General features: G+C 39.4%; 1 protein-coding gene across 4 annotated transcripts in view; it reads left to right on the forward strand.

Moving 5' to 3' along the window:
- NTRK2 (neurotrophic receptor tyrosine kinase 2) overlaps window positions 1-22,295 on the forward strand; it is a 337,402-nt gene that overhangs the window by 187,277 nt on the left and 127,830 nt on the right. For 3 of the 4 annotated variants that reach the window (XM_054689473.1, XM_054689472.1, XM_054689471.1), the window contains exon 12: window positions 9,349-9,537. In XM_054689473.1, coding sequence (XP_054545448.1) covers window positions 9,349-9,537 — 189 coding nt within the window. Of the gene's footprint in view, window positions 1-9,348; window positions 9,538-13,081; window positions 13,771-22,295 lie in introns of those variants that run through there. The other variant, XM_054689474.1, reaches the window with a different exon arrangement.

The following is a 22,295-nucleotide window of genomic DNA, read 5'->3' on the forward strand; positions in this document are numbered from 1 at the left end:
CCTTTTCTGTGGGTCCCCACTGGAAGATGCTTTAGACTTGTGGCAGGCTTTGGGGCCTTGTTCTGGGCCGATCCCATATGGATGGAGTTTTACCCACGAGGGGACGGGTAACTTTGGGTGCTTGATTTAGAAACTAGACTCTTTGCCTTACCTGTTTTGTTTCCTAGTTGTATTAAAGTTCCTTCCCATTAAAAAGTCTCATGTTTTGTGTTGATGCGGCGGATGGCAGAACCCATTTAGAAAAGGCAGGTTTGCGGGGTTTGGGCTGCCCCTCTCCCTGTCCTATAACAGACGTGGAGCCAGGATTGTTGGTGCATGAGGCACATGTATGGGAGGCTCGGGGTGGGCTGGATGAGGCACATATCATGCAGGTTCTTGAATGTTATAAAGAAGACTTTGTCTTTCATTTTATACATCATTAAAAGGTTCAAGAGATTGAAATCTTTTGAGGAGAAAGATGGAAAGGAGGGAGGAAAGTAAAGAGAAGAGAAACTGGAAAATTTTATGAGAGTAAACATAAATACCTTTACATTTTTTACAAAATATTTTTCAGAATTATTGCAGAAGATGGAAAATTTAAACTAAAATTTAATTTTATTAAAATCCATGCCTTTATGTTTCCCGAAGTATCCACAGAATAAGGTGAACTGACTTGTAATTTAAGGGACTATTTTTTAGTTACAGGGACATTACCTAGTTAAAATAGATAGTTATCATCCTTTATTATAAGTAGAAGATTAGCTATAAGAAATATGATTTAAAAGCAATAAGTTGGAGAATGAAAACTAAGCAAGTGTAATACAAGTAAGAGAGAAAGAGACTTACCGTTATATATAATATATATGCATGGATGTATATATATACATATATATTGACAGATAAGTAACAGAAATATAGTAGGAGGAGATTTGACAGAAAATTTATATGTTCAATGTGGTAAATGCTGTGTTTGAAATTTTAGTCGTATTCATTTGGAAAACTGAGAAAACATGAAATTGTAGACCTCTAGAACACAGGGAGCTGTAAGAATATATTTGAAAGAATTTAAACAGAGATGGAAATCTTTTGAGGGAAAGATAGAAAGAGGGAGGAAAGAAAAAAAGACAGAAGAGAACATAGCACTACCTTTACATTTAAAAAAAAGTTTTTCAGAATTATTACAGAAGTATGGAAACTTTGAATTAAAAATCAATTTTATTAAAATCCGTAACACTATGTTTCCCAAATTAAAAAATACTTCTAAACTGTCCTTCCATCTTTTCACTATGCTAATCCTAGGGGGGGTGAACAAAACAAAATATACTCCTCCCTTTTGTACACTATGGGCAAAAGTAAAATCTGATAGAGGGGGAAGGGTTTGATCAGATGTGTTGAGAAATTTACAGCATTCCTCCCTTCTGATCCAGTAATTCCCTTTCTAGGCTTCAACTTGAAACAATGATTTTGAAAATGGAGATGGGAACACATAAGACATGGAAAGATATTTGTCACAGTTTTGTTTGTTCTAGTTAATGATCAACATCATCTGACAAATCTAACCAGTGGAGGACAGCTGTGGCTTTAGACTTCTGTGGTTTTCTGTATGACAGAAACATGATTTTGAAAAAACGGTCAGGTGGAAAAAGCAATCATAAAAAGATCTCAATCTCGTTTACTTCAAGCTATGTAAATCAAACACATAGAAAAACAAAAAGTGACAGATAGGAAACTGTACTGTGTTTTGAAAGGAATTACTCATGAGTAAGAAATCCATAGCACAGCCCATCTCAGGAGACTGAGGACCCGAGTGTGGTTCACCCTCCTCTGTGTAAAGGAAATTTTATTCAAAATTAGAGCTAGGCCAGGCCTTCATCTCATGTGGGAAACCTGGAAGAAAGCACACAGAGGACCATCAATCAGAAGTGAAAATCAGCTTAGAGTCTGGAGAGCTGAAGTTGTAGGATACGAGTGAGGAAAAACTAAACTTATACTGGGAAAAACATAGCTATAATGGCGTTGTTGAATTGGGTCTTTTTTTTTATTTTTTTATAAATTTTATTTTTATATTCCCCATACAATTGCAACCCCCTTATTTTGACCCCAATCCCTCCCCTCCTGCCCCCTACCCCCCATAGAGTGTCTCTGGTTCATAGTTTTTTGTTGATTTTGATTTTCACTTTCTTATAGTTATTCATTTTCCTGGTCCCTTATTTAAGTTTTCCAGATTCCTGCTATGAGTGAGACCATCCGGTATTTTTCTTTTTCTTTCTGGCTTATTTCGCTGAGCATGATCCCTTCCAGCGCCATCCATGTTGCTGCAAATTGCATGTTTGTCTTTTTTGAATGCTGAGTAATATTCCATGGTGTATATGTACCACATCTTCTTGATCCAGTCATCTATTTTTGGGCATTTGGGTTGTTTCCAAAGCTTAGCTATTGTAAACAGTGCTGTTATAAACAGAGGGGTGAAGGTGCTCTTTGGAATTGATGTTTCTGTGTCCTTTGGGTAAATTCCTAGGAGTGGAATTGCTGGATCATATGGAAGCTCTATGTTTAGTAGGTCCAGAAATCTCCACACAGCTCTCCATAGTGGTTGGACCAGTTTGCACTCCCACCAACAATGCAGAAGAGTTCCTTTTTCTCCACACCCTCGCCAACATTTGTTGTTGCTAGTTTTTTTAATATGTGCCATTCTCACTGGTGTAAGATGGTATCTCTTGGTAGTTTTGATTTGCATTTCCCTGATTACAAGTGATGTTGAACATTTTTTCATATGCCTGTTGGCCATTTGCATTTCCTCTTCAGAGAAGTTTCTTTTTAGCTCTTCCGCCCATTTTTTGACTGGATTATTTTCTTTGTTGTTGTTGAGTCTCATCAGCTCTTTGCAGATTTTTGTGATCAGTCCTTTATCATTAGTGTTGTGTGCAAAAATGTTTTCCCAGTTGGTGGGGTTTCTCTTTGTTTTTGTTATTGTCTCTTTTGCTGTACAGAAGCTCTTTAATTTGATGTAGTCCTGAGTTGGGTCTTTTTGAGTATGCTGAGTTTTTATATATGGTTTCACTTGCATTGGCTCTTTTTCTACATAGCATTTTTTAACCCTAACTGCCTGTAAAATTCGCTATAGGTCTAAAGAGCTGAGAAACGCCATCACTTATTTGGCCTCCATCTTCTTTATCAGCTTCCCTTGGTTATATGGATTTTCCCCACTGTGAGGAATTCACACTGAACCCAGTGGAAAAGATCTGGAAAGGAGAGAATGGTCCAGGAAACAAATGGGCATTACACTGTGGCTTTATTCACTAGAGACCCCCAAGCACTTGGCAGACCCTTTCTCACACCTGCCTCTTGCAGCCCTGTGATATAAGAGGGCAGAGCTGCTGCAGGCTGTCCACCATCACATTTCAGTAATGAAATCATTAGACAAGACCCCCTTGCTTTCCTCTGGAATCCCCAGCCAGCCTACCTGTCAGTTCACATGGGACTCCCTGTGCCTTTTTTTTTTTTTTTTTTTCTCACTGCCCGGCTCTGCTCCAGAAGATTTTCTCATATTATTTTCCCACATTGCTGTGTTCTGGAACCATAGTTTATCTGTCAAGTGCTTTGTCTAGTTTCCACCACTGCAACTTTCCTGTTAGAAGATTTGATACCTAAGGGAAAGAGAGAAAGTGAAAAAGAAAGGTGACTGCTTGGAGTGATTAACCCAGGGTGTTTGCCATTTTTCTTGAGGAGAGGCTCTTGTCTCTTATCTGCTTTGAATCTTGATATTCTCAGGATGATAGTGAAATCTTGACACAAAAACCCAAGATTTCCTTTCTAGGTTTTTCAGAGGAAGTTTCAGTTCTGAAAGAGTTTTTGAGTGATTTTGTTATGTCACTAAGGACAGAGCTGAACACCTCTGGTTTACACTTCTCTTTCGAAGTTTATTGTATGTTTTGTTGTGGTTTTCAGATTTCTCATGGTTTGGATTTGGGAAATTAAAATCAAGACAAGGTGTTGGTAAGTAGTTTCTCCCTCCTTCTTTGGATAAGTAATGAGTTTGTGTTTAATTTGGGTGAAACTGCTTAGATCCTCTTTATATTTCTTGGGCTTTGATTCATTTTCTGTGTTCTGGATTTCTGATTGGCTGGAGAAAGAGTCTTAGACATTTTCCAGAAAAGGCATTAATTTTGCTAATTGAGTGCAGTGAATGGTTTCGTAGTTGTGTTAATCCTGTGGGGAAGCGGTGACTCTCCTATGTCTAGGTCATTGCTGCATTAATAGGAAAGCTAAGAAAATAAAAAGCGGCTGCATTCTCACTCCATGTACACCAAATAGTTGGCTGAACATTTAAGATTGGGCAAGTTTGGATCTTAACTTTATTCCATTGGCCAAGATATAATAAATTTCTCAATTGGTAAATCAGTGTTCATTTATGTCCATTTCTCTTTCATAACAAGACTCTAATGTCCAGACACTATGATTTGTGCTTGATTGCATTCTATTCCCTCCATTCAGACTGTGTGCTGACGATTGGAAAGCAGAGTTTGTAGCTACCAAATGTGTGTAGATAATGTATCTCATCACTAGGATTGAAATCAGGTGTGATCTCCCGGGACCTCCAATTTGTGCAGTATTTTCTATGGGTACACAGACAATGGGCAGAAATTACTTAGAAGGCATGAAAAGACAAGACTGCATTACATATTGCATGTGTTTCTCAGATCTGGGCATCTTGGGCATCTCTTGATTGGTAGCAATAGGTAAATTGAAAAGCAGGAGATGTGTGTGGGTGTCAGGGTCTGACACACAGCTGTTCGTCCCCGCTACACAAGGAAACCCTATTTCTTTCCCTTTTTGAACCAACATCAGACCTTTCCTATTGGACAGCTTCTATCAACGTCTGTCCAGTGATCTGAAAATGACGAGGAGCTGAACTTCAGGGTGGCAGGCTGGGGCAGACTGGGCCAGACAGGGCCTGAAGGGGAAGCCACCTTGCTCTGAACTAGCCCCCTGAATTCCAGGGTGAAAGCTCTTAATCAGCAAAGGAGAAACAAAGAAGAAGCAGGAGAAAGGGGGATGTGGTGAAGCTGAAACAAGAAGCTTAGGCCTTGTCCCCAACCCCTAGGGGCAAATTTCAAATATGACTCATCATAGTTACTTTGCCAAGTTACCAGAGAAATTGTCCTTCCTGTGCCATCTTGAAAGTGCCCTGTTTTAAGACTTTGTGCTTGGTGTGTGAGAGCAGGGGGAAGAGTTGGGTGATAAACTGTCTTTCAACTCTAAAAGGGATCAGAGGGCAGCGTACACTGGTTTGGGACTGGCTGGGCTGAGTGGCTCAGGGGCCGTGCTGCAGGGCTGCCCCTCAGCTGTCCAGAACCTGGCCATGTGGTGATGGGGCAGGTGGATAGTACCTGGAGCATCAAGCCTAATAAGAAGTGTGTTTGGGGCTGTAGATTGCGCGTGGGTCTGTATATGAAAGGTGCTCAGTTGCTGCACATTTTACATCATCTTCAGAGCTGGCTGACTCTAAAGAGGACGGTCCCTCCTCCGGTCAGCAAGGTCGCAGGTGTGGACGCATCAGATACAGAGTACGATACACAGTTGCTCAAGAACAGTATCCTTTCCCCTCATCTTGAAAGCATTGTTGGTCTTGAAGAGAAGGAAAGTCTTTTCTCAGATGACCTACAGCCATTCTTATAAGGTGAAGATAGGCTGGGAGAGGTCTGCAAAGTTGTACAGGCTACATTCTGAGCGGCTCTGATCAAAGAAATATGCCTCTTTGCACCTGAGACTTTTTAAAATAAAAATGGGCTAAAAATGTTCCAGGTATCTACCCCAAACTCAGCAAGTGTACACATACCCAGCAATTTGAAACTTTTCATTAATATTATAATAAAGTTTTCCAAGTCCTCAGATCAATTTCTTATAACACACTATGATGTGCCCCGATTTTTCTCTTCTGTCTGTCTTTTCCTGGTGTCTCCTCAAGCACGTGCACAGACACACAAAGACAACTCCAGTGACAGTCACAGACAGGCTGCTGTCAAATTATATTGACATTCATTGTCCCTGCTGGAAGCTTCTCCCCCTTCCCAACTTTGCTGTACTCTCCCTTAGATCAAAATGTTCCTAGAAAAATGGGCTGCCTCTCTGCATCCTTGCCAGCCATATCAGTCTTCCAGGATTTGAAATATCAATAACGAAGAAAACAGCACTTGAATTAATAATCCACTTGATAAATTGTTGAGATTTATATGTTGCTCAGATGTGTCAGCAGCAACCTGCTGGCAAAGCGAAAAGGCTTTTGAAAAATGACTCTGGGTGCTTTATTGCACTGCTAGGTTAAAATATTTCTCCACCAAAACAGAGATCCTATTCCCCTGTAATCTGTGACCCGAGCTGGGGGTTTTACTCAGAGAGACCAGGAGAAGGAAAGGGTATCTTTGGTGGTGGACAAGAAACAAAGATCCAGGGGGCTCCCTGGTGGCGCAAGGGGTTAAGCACTATGAAGCTACACGCAGCCACTGCAGCATGAGTTTGATCCCTGGCCAGGGAGGTGACCACCATGGCGCAGTAGACCTCCCCTGACTCACCCGCTTCTCCCCTGATTTTTATTTCAGTCAGTCTGCCTGTTCTGTTCCCCACTCTGTCTCTGGTGAATCCTCTCACCACCCCCAACACACACTCCTCTGGCCTGTACCCCAGTTCTTGTATGCATAAATAAATAAATCTTTAAAAAAAAAAAAAAAGGAAACAAAGATCCAGTCCTTTGGAAGTCTTTGAGTATGGGCTCCACTGTGTACATGAGAGGTGATTCAGAGCCTGAATTACTAAGAGGAATCTCAACATTGTTTTCCAGGCATCAGCCTCCTCCAAAAGGATTGAAGGCTGCAAGAATGTTGATAGCCACCTGCACCAAAGGTGAACCAGAGAGCAATTGGGATTGGTGTTTTTCTGATCATTATTGGGGCTTGGGGAGCAAATATCCTGGTCTACTGACAGCATATTGAGTATTTGAACATGAAAACGCCTGCATTTCTGGGGACAAATGTGCAACCTAGAATCTGTTGAGAAATGTGCGGCCCTGATTGTACCCCTTTGGGGAGTTCAGGTGGCAGTGTGCTTTGGGAACCCTAAAGGAGGGGTCAGCTGTGCCAAGAAGGGCTGAGGGAGCATGGTGGGAAGGTTTCATCGACACGACAGAGACCTTAGCATAGGCGTAAGCATTGTCCATCTCTAGGCTTAAGTTCTGGGTGATCTAGACCTGTCAGGTAGAAAATCAAAAAACAGGGGTAGTCAAGGATATTAGAAAGGACTTGATAGTTCTTCTTGGTAGAACTCCACTCTCAGCTAACACTGGCAAGCTAGATGAGCACAAGGCACAAGATGAGCACAATTGGCGGGTAAGTTTGCCTTTGCTTTGAGTGTTCTGTGGCTTCTAAATTGGCTGTGTGAGGACTTGTTTGCAGAATTAAGCCACAGTGTATCATTAAAGGCAACTTAAATGCACATCCCCTTGAGAGAATGCTTTTAAAAATTACCTATAATAGCAGTTGGCTGCCTCCTGCATAGTTTGTTTAAATTCCAACTGGCTAGGGAATGTCCAGTTGTTATTACAAATGGTGGCAATCCCTGTACCAGGGGAAATGGATCTTGGGGGGTGTGGGATGGATTGCAATTTCATTTGACACCACAACTTTGGTTTTCAGAATTACTGTGTTTCTTATTGAAATAGTTAAGTGTGAGGGAAAAGGGAGTGAATGAGTGGAGGTATTGATGCTTGCGTCTTGGAGATTGGATGCAATTCCTTGCTCAGGAAGTAGTGATTCATATTGCATTTGTACTAACTGGGTGATCCACTCTGCCTTATCACTGCCTCTTTCTCTTCCTTTCCTTCTTATTTTCTTCTGGACTTATGCCAGTGGCTGTGATCAGTGATCTGATACCATGGGACTCTGCACTCATTTGGTGCACTGCAGAAATATATGTAACATACCTCTAGGGGACTTTGTCTCATTATTGTATGGAAATAAACCCCCGATAGCTTGACTGTCTTGAATCTTTCATGTAAATCTTTATCTTTGTGAATGTAGTTTTGGTCATGAACAGCGTTAGTTAGTGGTCAATGGAATACGTGTTTAGACAAGACAGAGTTGGCTGTGTTTCTGAGCACATCCATTCAGAGACTAGAAAGTATAAATCTTTTATGAAAATACTATGGTTATTACTTTAGTATAAAGACATTTACCAATAATGTAATGACTCTGCAAATAAAGATACAGTTAAAGGCAAAAATAGGTAACTGGAATAGCACTGTTATATTATGAAAATATTTTGTAGGCAAAAGTAGTCCAGATGTTGACAGAATATACAGGGGGGAAAAGGAAGAGAGTAATGGGGGAGTCCATTGTCATTGTAGCCTACCAGGTTGTAAGTTCATTTAGTAATTCCTCTAGCAATTTATGCTCAATAAACACATTTAAATTTGCACAACCTTTTTATATCGGTAGTGTCATTTCAGCCTCATAAAATAATAGGAATGTACCATTTTGCACATTTACAAAATGAGTGAATGTAGAGGCACCAAGAAGGTGAGTGACTGTCCAAAGAGTGGAGAAAGGAACTTAGATCTTTGAATTCTCAGTACCTCACTGTGAAACAGGAGTTCTACATTCTTGCCTGGAGTTTCAGTGAGAGAGTCTTCTGAAGATGCTCAGGGAATGGAGAGGAAGGCTGCATATTAAATTACAATAGAAGGAAGTAAATAAATTGGAAGCTTCACACATTGCTGGTGGGACTATAAAATGGAACAGTCTCTCTGAAAAACGGTTTGGTAGAAAATCTTCAACATAGAGCTACCAAATGACCCAGCAATTCCACCCAGAGAAATGAAAATGTATGTCCACAAAAAACTTGTACATGAATGCTAACAGCTACACTCTGTACAGTAGTCCCAAATCTGAAACCATCCAATGTCCTGCAGACATTGGATAAACAGATAAACAAAATGTGGCCTATCCATGGATAGGAAAGTTACCTGACAATAAAAATGAATAATGACGCATGCGTAAAGTGAATGAAACTTAAAAACATAACATTAAAAGAAACCTTTCCCTGAAGATCACATATGTTATGATTCCATTTATGTGAATTGTCCAGAATAGAACAAATAAAGATGGAAAGTAAATTTGTGGAAACCTAGGGCTGTGGGTGGGAAGAATGGGGCAATGGGGAGTGATGAAAATACCCTAAAATTGGATTATAGGGATGGTTGTGACACTCCCTGAATATATTAAAACCCACTGAATTGTATACTTTAAATGAGTGGATTTATAGCTCAATTGAGGTATTGAAAAATTACAGGAGAATATGTGTTTTTTCCAACTCCAGGGCCAGCTTCAGTTATCAGCAATGATGATGACTCTGCCAGTCCACTCCACCACATCTCCAATGGGAGTAACACTCCATCGTCTTCAGAGGGCGGCCCTGATGCCGTCATAATTGGAATGACCAAGATCCCTGTTATTGAAAATCCCCAGTATTTTGGCATCACCAACAGTCAGCTCAAGCCAGACACATGTAAGTACAGCTGCTTACACTTATTTCCCATTTGTTGCATAGCTGTATCAACAGTGTGTTTATCAGAGTCCCAGAAAAGGATGACTGAGGAGGGTGCAGTGAAATGTTGGAAGATTCTTGGTACTTTGGGCCCGTGGAATAGTTTTTTGCTTATGGAATTATCAGGATCTGTTTCCAGTTGGGACTGGAACCATGGTAGATACTGACTTCTCTTGGGATCCATTTTCCAAAACTATCTGTTAACATGAAGTTGGAATCAAGGCATGTTAATGTTGAAATGGAGACAGAAACTAAAGTGTTATTAAAAGCCACATACCTCAGTTACAAAAGGCAAGAAATTGATGCGATTTAAATTTTAAAGTCGTTACACACACCAGCAGTGATGATGGAAGGTGATATGTTGCACACAAGGGGTATCAGATCATGTAGCTCTGTGTTCTCTGTTCACTTCTACTTCCCAGCATGAAACCTGTGCTGCTGTAACAGGGACGAGACATCACAACGGAAGATGTGCATGCTAAGTCTGATAACGTATATTTCTCAGAACCAAATTAACCCATTAACCTCTCTTGGGGAGCTTGGAATTTTTCTCATAAACTCTCACCCTCTCTTCTGAGTCACTACCCAGATATATATAGCTAGCTCTCTCTCTCTCTCTCTCTCTCTAATGGAACACAGCCTTGCAGACAACAACAAAAAATAAAATCACTGTAGACAAATATTGATATGCCATTAGAACATCAAACCTTCCCTCACACATGAACAAACAACCGGGAAGGTTAAAACATCAGGTGGCCCAGATTCTAGGGATTTCCTGGCATTGATGAATGGGTACCTTCTGTCTGTTTGCATTTCTTACCCCATCTTAAATATTGTTTTTCACCCCTGCCTCAGAGGTAAGGTAGCATGATTGCAAGGTTAGACTTTGGGGACTTTCCATTGATTTTCCATTGAGAACTCCCATAGGACAAAGGTGTTTAACAATGAGTATATTTATCTATAAGGAAACACCTGCGATTTTCTCTGATTCATTCAAATTTGTTGCAAGGTAGATTTAACATTGAATTTGAGTTTAAATGTTAACAAGAACCGTATCATAAGCTTGTAATGTGAGAAAGTAGACCACACTGTAGATTTCAGTTGAAAATGGAATATGACAAGACAAATAGAATAGAATAATGAAGACTACTGAGTTTCTTGAATTAACATTAATCTAATGTTGTCATTATGCTGTGAACAAGATGTGTGGTGGCTTTGCTTAACATGTACATTCTTTGTTAAGACTCTTTCGAAGGTACTTGAAATGATTTGCATGAATAATAGTAAAATATTGAATAAGGCAAAGTAACATACTGTGATGGGAAAATCTGTCAACAATTTGATTGTTTTATATAGGAATAGAGTACTTTGACACCTCTGACTCACCAGTACTAGACTGTATAATGTGATTTGGTGAGCCTTGGGCTGTAATATAATTAAGTTCACTAAAATCATCCTGTCCTCAAAAATTTGCTTTTCTTTGTCAATGGAGGAAAGATAAAGCTTAATAATCAAGTAAATAGCATCAGTCCAACAAGCGCACAGAGAAAATGAACAAATGAGCAAGAAAGCAAACAAACAAGTAAGGATATCTTATGGAGAAAAGTGAACCAGACAGCTGTGAGTGTCTCCATCTGGAGGGGCTTTCTTCCCTCACAGATTCCACAAGGAAGCTTCCAAAGACCATTTTCTTAATCTAGATTCCAATTCCATGGAGACTTTTGCAAAGGTGTTGGGTCAGACATTTTGAATATTTTGGAGGAGTCTTGTTTTGTGGCTCAATCTGTTCCATCCCCACTTGGAAGGATTAGAAGGGAGTTGAGGATGCCTGTAGCATCTGCTCAGCTTCTGACTATTTGACAGTTTCTTCCTTATAAAGTTTTGTTGGGCCTTCAACCAGCAGTCCTTACCTGACACAGTGTTATCAGTAACTCAGCATCTTTGTTAGTTGAAATTTTCATTTCTTCTAGGCATCAAACCATATACTCTTTAATTATTTTAATAATGAAAATCATACATCTTCCATGAATGCTTTTTCAAGGAATGGGAATGAAGAAGCAATTTACTTCTTGTCTTCCCTTTACCCTTTCTTAAATACCATTCTTTGTGCTATATTTTTTCCTTCATCTTCAATGTATCTGTTGCCTTTTGTCAGGTCCTAAATGTGATCACTCTTGTGTATGTGTTTAGTCGTCTTTTTTTAGATTAGATTGTAAGCTCCTAGGGAGCAGAAACTCTGTGAACTACTCTTTCACAGCATGGATATGATTTAGCTTCGATGCTGGCCTGAAGTTGATCATATATGAAATTGACCACATTCGACAATATATTATTGAAAAATGAGCTGATAACAAACTTATAACAAGATGACTCATAGTTTTTTCATTGACTCTATAACTATTAAACTTGCCTACATCCTCATTTACTTATTAGAGTTTTTAAAGATATACTAACCAATTAGAATATTTTGACAGTGCTCTTAGCAGAAATAATCCTTTAACAAAAAATCGATTATTTGAATATGCTAATTGCAGTTATTCAGAAGTTAAAGTATTTTAAATGCATAGATATGACATTCAGAAGGATATGTTGCTATAGGACCATAACATTTTGGGAGTTTAACTTTCAATTAAGTGATCCCCATTGAGTATTTTTACAAACCTGTGAAGAACATCTAAGGAAGGGTTCTTACAATAAGTTGCTCAGATTATATCTGAAAACAGATTTAAGAAGATCAAGACAGACTTTAGGGCTTTACCCATTTGCTTAAAGAAAAATATCACATGTACAATTTGCCACCAACCTCTGGACCTATCAGAGCTTTGGACCACACACCTGTATATTTAATTCTCTTTTCTCAAGTTACACGCAATTAACAGTTGTCAACCTTCATAATATATCCATGTTCTTACAAAGAGTGACCTTGGTCTCACTTCAACTAACTGTAAGAATCCAATATATAGAGGATGACACTTACTAAATATCTACTGATTTTCCCACAATATTCCTACAATGCTAGAAACTAGAGACTCAGGGATAATGATGGTGTGCTCCTTGCCCTCAGGGTTGTCACTGGGGGGCCAGTGGTGAAAGATATTATCATATAGTGACGATGCACTTTGATAGGATGAGTTAAATTTGGTCCATAGTTCACACCTGTTTGACCTTTGTGATCAATTAATACAAACACCTTATATTACAATGCTCAGAAGTGGCTTGTCCAAAATCACACAGCCTCCATACTTGCACAGCTTAACTTCAAATACAGAAGAACAGACCAAGAAAGAACATACTCAAACCAGATTTCCTTAAATGATTGCTCAAGATTATTTACACACAGGATGGTCATAAATTTTATGCCCAAAGTACCTTCTCACTATTAGCATCTATGTGAGGTTTTCATTTACAAAATCCAGAGATGGTTTACAGGATTTTAGAACAATCTGAACAGGGCTGAATTGCTCCTGGGCACTTTCCAATAGCAAGTTTGTCTACTTTATTGCAGGGCCCAGAGGTTCCCCCAAGACCGCCTGATAATAATTTGGTATTTGGAGGCTCCTGTGTCACTGCAGGAAATAAAGGAGGCTAAATTCCATGCCTGATGGAGGAGAAGAGTTCTATGGTTATCTGCAAATTCTGGCCAGACAACATCTTGACGTCACTCCTTAGCTTCCATAAACTAGCCAAGCAAGAAGTTACCTTCCAAAGAGAAAGCAGTGCTCTAATGACTAACCAGTCAATGTACTATGCCACTCTAACTATAGACCCATCTCCTCGATCAATCAGGATGGCAAGATGGAGCTGATGAGCTCAGCAACATCAAGTCTGGAGTTGGTCTTTAATTCAACTAGTCTGTTTAAACGTGAAAGTCATGTCATCTGACAGCACGGGTTAGTTTCCCAGTAGGATTTACAAACTCGGCTCAAGGACAGCTGTTCTATCCTCTCCTTGACTGCTGAGAAAAGTAGGACCGAAAGAAAAGACCTCTAACCAGCAAAACTCCTGAATCATCAATCTTGGGTTTTTCTGAAGGGTGGGGATGCGTTTTAGCTTCCCTGAAAGAAAGCAAATGCCATAGACTTATCATCATCACATAGTACAATCATGTCTTTCCTAGAGCATCCTTGTAAACTAGCTAGGGTCCCAGCCTAGGGCCTAAATTCAATTAAAAAGTGTCTCTAAATATGTACTGTATGTGTTTGTCTTTTGCAGTGCACGCCTTCTGTGTGTACCTAGGGCTGGTAACCCCTGTGGTAATGCTTACAAAGAATTCTGATTTTTTGCCATTTTCAATGAAATGGATATTTACTGATTTCCTGCAGAGTGTGCCATATTTCTCTAACTATTATAGTTCACACGTGTGTATGTATGTGCGTATATGTTGATGTATGTGTGTTTTCCCATTGGTTACATGCTTACTAGGCAATTATGTAAATTAGCACAGATTCATAGACCAGCTAGGACTAAAGGAAAAAGATCACACAGGGTACACCCTCTGCCCTCCTTAACTGCCTTAGCTACATTGTCATTGTGTTACTGACAAGGGAATAGGAATGAAGGAGATATTTTTCTCTGAGCTGTAGAGGGTTTGAAAATATTTGCACTGTTTGAGTGGACATGAGCAAAAATTCTGAATGGCATCGAGGACCCTAGGACATCGTTAGATTAAAGGGTGTGGGCCTGAGAGTTTCCCGAGGTTAATTTCAAACTTCATTGTGAACATAAGCCTTGGGCCATTTTGATGGCAGAGATAGGATTTAAAAACAGGTAGGAACAACTATGTTAGCACTTTTCTGTGACCTTTGCCTCTTAATTTTGTCTTTCAAAAGTATATTTTATTCTAAGCATTTAATTGACCAAAGAATTGTTGCTTTGGGAAATGTTTGTATCTCTTTGAAGGCTATAACCTACACTTTAAAAATAAGCTAAGTCCATTCTGCCCAGCATGAGTTTTAAGATGGAGAGAATGCAGTTATTTTAAGATCCTTAGAAACTGCTTCATTTACAGACCACTGGGTTGACAACTCATCCGCTGAGGGTCTTCATGGCATGTTGCTTGAATTCTGTAGGTCCCAATTCCAATTCTCTCTCCCTCATGGTGCCATAGTCCCCCATTGTTAGCTATCACAGCTTGATATTATAGTGTCCTTTCAGCTCCAGAGGAAATTATAAGAAGCTATCAAATAATGCTTAAAAGAAACAACTTGAGTTCCCTAGAATAAAGGCAATGAATATATGCTACCTAACTACATTTAAAATGTGAGCCATGTTATAAACTCTACTGAAATGAAGATTTGTTCACAAACCAGTTTCAAACACATGTACAACTAAGTCAAATAAGAAACATTATTTTACTAGCATTTGACCTGGGGTGATATTATTTGTTATCAAAAAAGGAATACCACCTGTTTTAGGAAACCTTGACCTCCTAGAGGAAACACTCCAAGTCTGTATTTCACAGTTGCAAAGGAAAAAAGAAACTATTAAGGATTTTGGTTGGGAAGCCACTCACAGTTATATTTTGAAAACTGTTTTTACTTTCCCATCATCTGATAACCAAGATGAAATTATGCATCTTCCACGCATCAGTCTTCTCAGTTCAATTTCACCAAATCATCAGTGATGTGCTGAAAGGCTGCCAACAGATGCAGGCTGCTAAAGCTTTTGTTCTGGGCAATTCCAAGGCCCAGCCTGGTATGTGGGTACTGGCAAGATGAATCTAAGCAAGCTGCACCTCTGTCTTTCACAGCAGACTGTCCCCCAGGCCAGCTTAGCAAACACAAGTGCAGAGGATCCTCTTATGTTGTAAGAAGCCCCTTCTATTCAGATGCTTTGAACAGCTGAGTGCCCCATCTTAGAGATGGCAAAATGGGAACTTTCCTTGCTTATGACACTCAATTCTTTAAGGAAGCTGTTGTAATAAGGTACAGCTTTTCTCCTTCTGAATATTTTCTTTCCTGCCAGCCTGAGATGGGAGCCCTTCAGGTGAGGGTTTTCCTCCAAGAGTCCATCATACTGCTCTCCTCAGTGACGCACAGTCACGCTCCCTTTATGCTCCCTGATTGGTTGGTTTGCTTGGTGCTCTGTTCCTTGTTAGTTGTCACTTCTCTTGAGAGACAGGTAAGATGAATTTGCTCCATACCATGGACAGAAAAGAACTAACCCTTGAACAGCAAGGGTTTGAATTACAGGAGTCCACTTTTACTTGGATTCTTTTCAATAAAATCAATAAATATACACTTGGCCAAGAAGTTGAAAAGACTGTGAATGTATTTTCTCTTCCTTATAATTTTTTATTATCATTTTAAACTCTCACTTTATTGTAAGGCTACAGAATATAATACATATAATATACAAAATATGTGTTAGTTTACTATTTGTGCCATTAGCAAGCAGCCTATTAGTCATTACATTTTGGGGGTTTGTAAAGTTACATGTGGATTTTGAAGTGTGTGTGTGTGTGTGTGTGTGTGTGTGTGTGACCCTAATGCCTGCATTGTTCAAGGTTCACTGCACTTCTCAGTTTAACTGAACAGCCAAGTAAAAAGGCAACCTTTCTTCAGGCTCAGTCCCAAATGGGGTTGCAAGCTTTCTTCTGAGATGGAAAGAGCTGCCTAAAGGGTTGAATCTGTGCTACTCTGTGTCTGAACATGCTCCTTTTTGCTAAGAGGATGCTATGTATTTTTGAATGTTTCAACTCCCTCAGGGAGGGAGGAATTATAAGGCAGTATTTATGACCTAAGGAAAAGGGAATGTATTGCTGAGACCGTTAGGTCTGAAGAGATGCCTAGGATATGAAATTTTCAGTTTTAACCAGGACAGTCCCAGTGATTCATCACCAGGGTTGGTAAAGGCCCAATCATTTTCGCTAGTGAGACAGAATTAAGTCTTAATTATACAAAGTGCCCTAAAACAACATATTAAAAAAATAATATATGTATATACACACACACATATGTGATACGAGGAAATTTAGAAAGCTTAAGCAACAAAGGTGAAATAAAATTTCATCTATAATTTTAAGAACTTGTGGTAATTCCTGACAATGTCATTTGGATATATGAAGTTATAGCTTTATGGATGTTCTTTTAATCTTCCATGCTGGACAGTCTAACTGTTCATGCTCTTGTCTTTATTAGTACTGTATTTTGTTCATATTTCTATAATAATCGTTCCCTTTGGGTGAATTATGCTGGGAAGTCTGAGGAAAACACTGAGTGTGTAATTGCCAGTTTTAGATTTTATGTTTGCTGATTGGTACGCAGGGCTTAAGACAGCTGGGGGACTTGACTGGCAAGGTAAAATCTGGACTAGAGGGATCCTAAATCAATTCTCACATGGCGAGTACCATGTGAGCTGGGAAGACTCAGGAAGTGAGAGACTTCTCATTCTGGCAAGGAAGACTGAGAGCACGGGTTTAGAGTCAACACTCTCCCTGATTCCACGTATGTTCATTCCTCAAGTGAAGCAAACAATTGCTTTTGGTCTCTCAGTTCCTCACCCTAGTCTTCACCTAGTCAGTTAGCTCTTTTGAGGGAGTTGAGTACTGTGAAGGGCAGGATGGTTATATCTGATATGTTCCCCACAATTTAGGGATGGCTTTTGTCCACCCAGGATACCTGAATCCTGAAGAAATTCATGATGAATGATTAATTCCTTTTAGTCATTCAGTCACACCTAAACTTGATGGAGTTAGCTGCCTAAGGGTCTCCAGACTTTTCATCATGAAAGTCTCCCTTCTGGTGTCTCAGATCTCTAGACCTAAACAGGAGTTCTGGCAAGGAGACCTCTATCAATGTTGTGAAATTTAATCATTATTCTGTGTTGCCATTTTACACAGTAGTTTTAAGGTTGACAGATTCTAAACATGAGTTCAGAACATACAGACTCCTACAAAACTTTCCTGTAAGAGATTACATTTGTATAATTTTAAATGAAAAGGAGGGAGGGGGAGAATTTTAGGGCAAATAATCTAATGCCCAGTGCCTATATTATTCTTATCACTTACTCTGTATTCTTTGACTATGGATAGATGTCCATATTTGTTTTATTATCCTGTTGCTATTATTTAGCACATAAATTTAACCATGCCATTGACCTGCTGTGTGCATTAAAGTGGAACCAAGTTCATTATTAGATAACAATGACATTTAGACTAAGTGCCATATTCCTAATGTTTCAATAAAGTTGTTGATACAGAAGGAACAGGATAAAAATCCTACATTAATTATATCAAAAGAGCTAGTCTCCACATTAGGGAATGTCTTGTTTAGAGGAGATGACTTGATATGTCTACTTGTAAATTAAGCAGAGATGGCATCACTGTGCTGTCACCTGAATTCTTTTCCTGCAAGAATGATGGATTTTTCAGATCCCTAAAATCTCGTGCCCAATATTCTTCTTGCCCTTACTCCTGAAGAGATTACTTTTTCAAAGAAGTTGGTCTTCAGTCTGTTGCTGAAGAATAGAGAGAAGCTCATTGGTTCCTGGGGCCAGAGCTCATTTTCTTAATTATATTAATAGACTGCCCAGTCAGTTTTCTTTTCCTAGCTTTATTTCCTCTGACTCATAAGCCTTTTTGCCCATCTCATTCTGCTCTCTATCCCCCTCTTTTTCTCTATGTATTGGACTCCAGGAGCCATAATGCTAATGGTCATACTTCTTCTTAGTTCATAGTTCCATTAATGCCATTTTCTGATATCCACAGAAGCAATCATGAATTTGTATTGCTGCTCAAGCCTTATTTAGAGAGGGTCATTTTTTCTTTCCTCAGTGCTATCCCTTTTAGGGTATTTCTGTCCCTCCTAAGTGACTTTGTATTGAATTGATGGTAAAATTCCTCTTTTTACATGTAAGGTTTTAGTTTTCCTTAAGTACTAGCTAGACTTGTATCCAGACTGGTTTTGGAAGAGGAAAACACTCATTTTATTAGTAAGATATTGGGGTGAGTAGCTCTGCCTCAGATTCTTGAACTCCTGAGCTTTGGGAGGGATATGATGGCCGAGCAGCACAGGGAATAATGGAGCCATGCCTCTCTTCTGGATGGGTGTGGGCTCTTCACTGTTTCCTACATGCTGTACCCCAATTTTTAATTAAGGTAGATCTACCCCCCTTTTTTAATTTATACAAGAGCTGGGGTATAGGTAAGAGTCGCGGGAGGGGTGAGAGGACTCACCAGAGACAGAACAGGGAACAGAACAGGCAGACGGACGGAAAGCACTGCTGAGGGGAGCAGCGGGTGAGATAGGAGAGGTCTGCCAAGCCATGTGGGATTCTCCCTGGCCAGCTGGGAATCGAACCAGCACTGCAGAGGCTGCAGACAGCTTCACAGTGCGGTGCTCAACACGCTGCGCCACTGAGGAGGCCCTTAATAAAGGTAGATCTTAGTCATTTTTGGGTCAAATAGCTGCTGCATGGGTACGGTCCATGGTATTAACATCCCTAGGACCTCTTTTCTTCTTTTTGAAGAGGATGGTGTTACTAAGGGAGGGGTTGCTGGTTTGGATGCTGGACTCATGGTCCCCACATCCTGTGTCCACTTCTGGGAAGAAGGAAATAGATGGGTGGGTTAGGGAGGGCACTCCCCAAGGACACCCTCTTCTAATGGGCTGGTGTCCCTACAGTCCTCTCTGGGAGGCCTCCCTGCTCTATGGGCCATAAGCATCTTCTGGGGTCCCTGCCTGTTGCTTGGCAGTGCTCACCTGTCTCAGTAGTTCTGTCCTCTGATGCTGTTCTAAGGTTTGCAGGAATGAGGGGGGAGGGGGCTCTGGTGATCACTACGTGTTGTTTGACTTTATTTCCTTCTCTGTTCCCTGCAAGAGCGTGTACCTAAAACATGACTTGCATTTCTTTACAATGTTCAGAAACTATGGTACTTGTTCATGACTATGTATGAGCAATCAGTGGAGCCTGGACTACTTTATTATATAGACCTCTTCATGGATATGAGATCTGTTGTATTGAAATTTGTCATGTAGTTGACCATTCAGAGCTAAGTGCGTGTAACAATAAAGACACGAATGTCAGATCCATGGTCTCTGTTGCATACTTTTGTCACCTACTAGTAACTTGAGAACATAATCTAGTGTGGGGATTCCTAAAGTCACTACAAACAACCCCTGAAAATTGTCCTCATTTGTTACCATTAAGCGTCAAGCAGCCCCTCTGGATTTCATATAGCCCCCTCTGCACTCAAGTGGAGACAGGAAAAGAATGAAGTTGGTGAGGCCCTCGCACTGGGTATAGAATTTAGAGGGGCACAAACAATCAAGATAAACAATATGTTAAAGCAATATTTTGAAAGACAAAAATGTATGCCAAAAAGTTCTACAAAGAAAATATCAAATTAAAAAAAATAGGATCGAGAGACGAGGATTAAGGTGAGATGAGGTCTCTTGTAAATTCACAGGGTCACATATCGTCTTTATTTAAAATTTTGATGTTTTTTCATCATAGATATTTGTGCTCATTTTAAAATATTGCATTAAAATATAGTCCATATTGATCACCAAATCTGGGTGTGCCCCTAAATTTTGTGCTGTGTAAGACCCTTCAACCTCAGTTGGGGCTGGATTCAGGGTCTTTCTGGCCTGGATCTTGTGTAAACCTCTGGCCTTTGCAAATCTCAGTTTTGTATACATTAACCAATGGTCTGATTAGCCTTTAGTTTTTTCCTCCATCCTGCATTGCTTGTCTAATTGTCCTTCCTTACCCCACCCCGTTGGCCCTAAGATAACATTTCTCTAATTCCCTTTTGCTCAGCCACCCCAAGCATCGCTAGCAATAACTCTCCTGTCTATCTGCTAAAATATTTGCACAGACATGCCCTCTCCTCTTCTTACTGTGTTTATTATTATTATTATTGTTATTATTTTGTATATGTCTCTCCAGAGTAAAGAAATAAACAAATCTTCCAAAAATTAATAAATAAGGAGAGATTGTTCTAACTAGGTAAAAAAGATAGGAGGGCTAGGGAACTTTCTTAATAAATATAAGAAATAATCTAGGGGGAAAATTTCATCATTTTTTAAAAAATAGATGAAATTCTTTTTAAAAATAATACCTGTTGTTTTCCCATTTGGAGTTTTCACATTATATTTTTTAATTAATTCACAATATTTAAGATATAACATACTCCATTTTCATTCAACTTATTCTTTAATGTCACAAGCCCTCCTTTTAAAGTATGCATTCTTTATTTTATTTTTAATAACTAATATCTTAATGCCTTCGATGTGACAGGCTTATATGTTACATTCTCACATTAAAAATATAAAGAATTCTTGAATCCTTGCTAACTGCAGGTTATATATTACTACTCTGTTTTACAGATGAGAAAGCTAAGACACAGAGACTATGAACAAATATAATAAACCCAAATTCCACTCCTGACACCAGGAAGATGTTCTGTTCCATCTCATATTAGTTTCCTTGAAGTCAGGGTCTCTTTCTACCCTATTTCTGCTGCTGACCTTTCCAAACATAATATCTAGCATTTTTTAACTCTCCAAGAGGAAGTGTATTGTTGGTAATGCACCTTTTATGTGGCTTATCAGGGTATGTTGAGTGTATTAACCTTCAAACATGAAGGCCAGGAAGGCCAAATGGTAGGTAGTAAATTTATTGTTGGAAGAGAAAGGAACCAGCAGGCAGGTGACTGCTGGCCTAGTCTGTCATGTAAGAGGCGACATAGGGCTTCATAGGGCAATGGTGAGATTTTTTCAATGGTGTCAATGCTAGAAATACCAGTTCATCATGAATAATCAACATTTTTTGTTTACTTTTGGCTAATTAAAAATAGGTGAAATCCCTCCCTCCCCCCCATTCTTTGTTTTATTGTGGAAAATCTTAGGCAAAGAATGTGATAACATAGACCTCCAACTCCTTCCAGAATATCTTTATTCCTCTGGGATTAGTCCATCTTTCCAAAGATTTAAAAGAATGCAAGTGATTTGAGAAGCAAATTGAGATGTTTAATTTCACTGAGTTTTCTTAGATGACACTGCAAGAACTGAGGCACTCATGGCCTCTGCCTGGGTGACCCTGGTCCAGGGAGACCAAGGAGTACAGAGATTATCAATGCCTTCTTACCAACAATCCCAACAGCAACCAGTTTCAGTACCAGCCGTGTGTCATCGAACAGACAAGTCGCTTTTCTGGCTCATCGCCTATGACTCATTGTTTTATTCCATGCAAAGGCCCATGTTTCTAAACTCCCTAATTAAGAAGGGTCACAATTTTTGTATATATTTAACCTTGAGGGAGTCTTTATTTGAAAACATGAGTAAGCATTGATAAACGGCATTTTCGCCGTGGGTAGAGCATGCACAGGAGCACCTAATGTCAGGAGGTATCAAGTTGCTGATATTTTTAAGTACTTAGTTTGTCACAGGCTCATTTGCTTACATAGATTTGTATATGTGACCAGTAGTACCTCAGATTAGTCTTTTAATAAGTAGATTAATACATGTTCCAGCAAAATGTCCCATACTAAATCTGGGGCTTCATAAGTACAAATAAATTAGAATGGTGAGGTTAGCCAAGATGAATAAATTCTTTTCTGAACCATTGTTTACTCTCTTAATTATCTTGATAACTTAGCCAGAGTTTGGGACATGAATTATTCATAGCAGTTCAAAGTCAATCATGACAAATAATGATACAATCAAAATATTATTTATTAGAGACTTCTAAGCTCTCTTAATACCGGTGCATATGTG

Source organism: Talpa occidentalis, unplaced genomic scaffold, assembly GCF_014898055.3.
Source record: "Talpa occidentalis isolate TD23 unplaced genomic scaffold, MPIMG_talOcc4v2.1 talOcc4.7, whole genome shotgun sequence".
Classification (NCBI taxonomy): domain Eukaryota; kingdom Metazoa; phylum Chordata; class Mammalia; order Eulipotyphla; family Talpidae; genus Talpa; species Talpa occidentalis.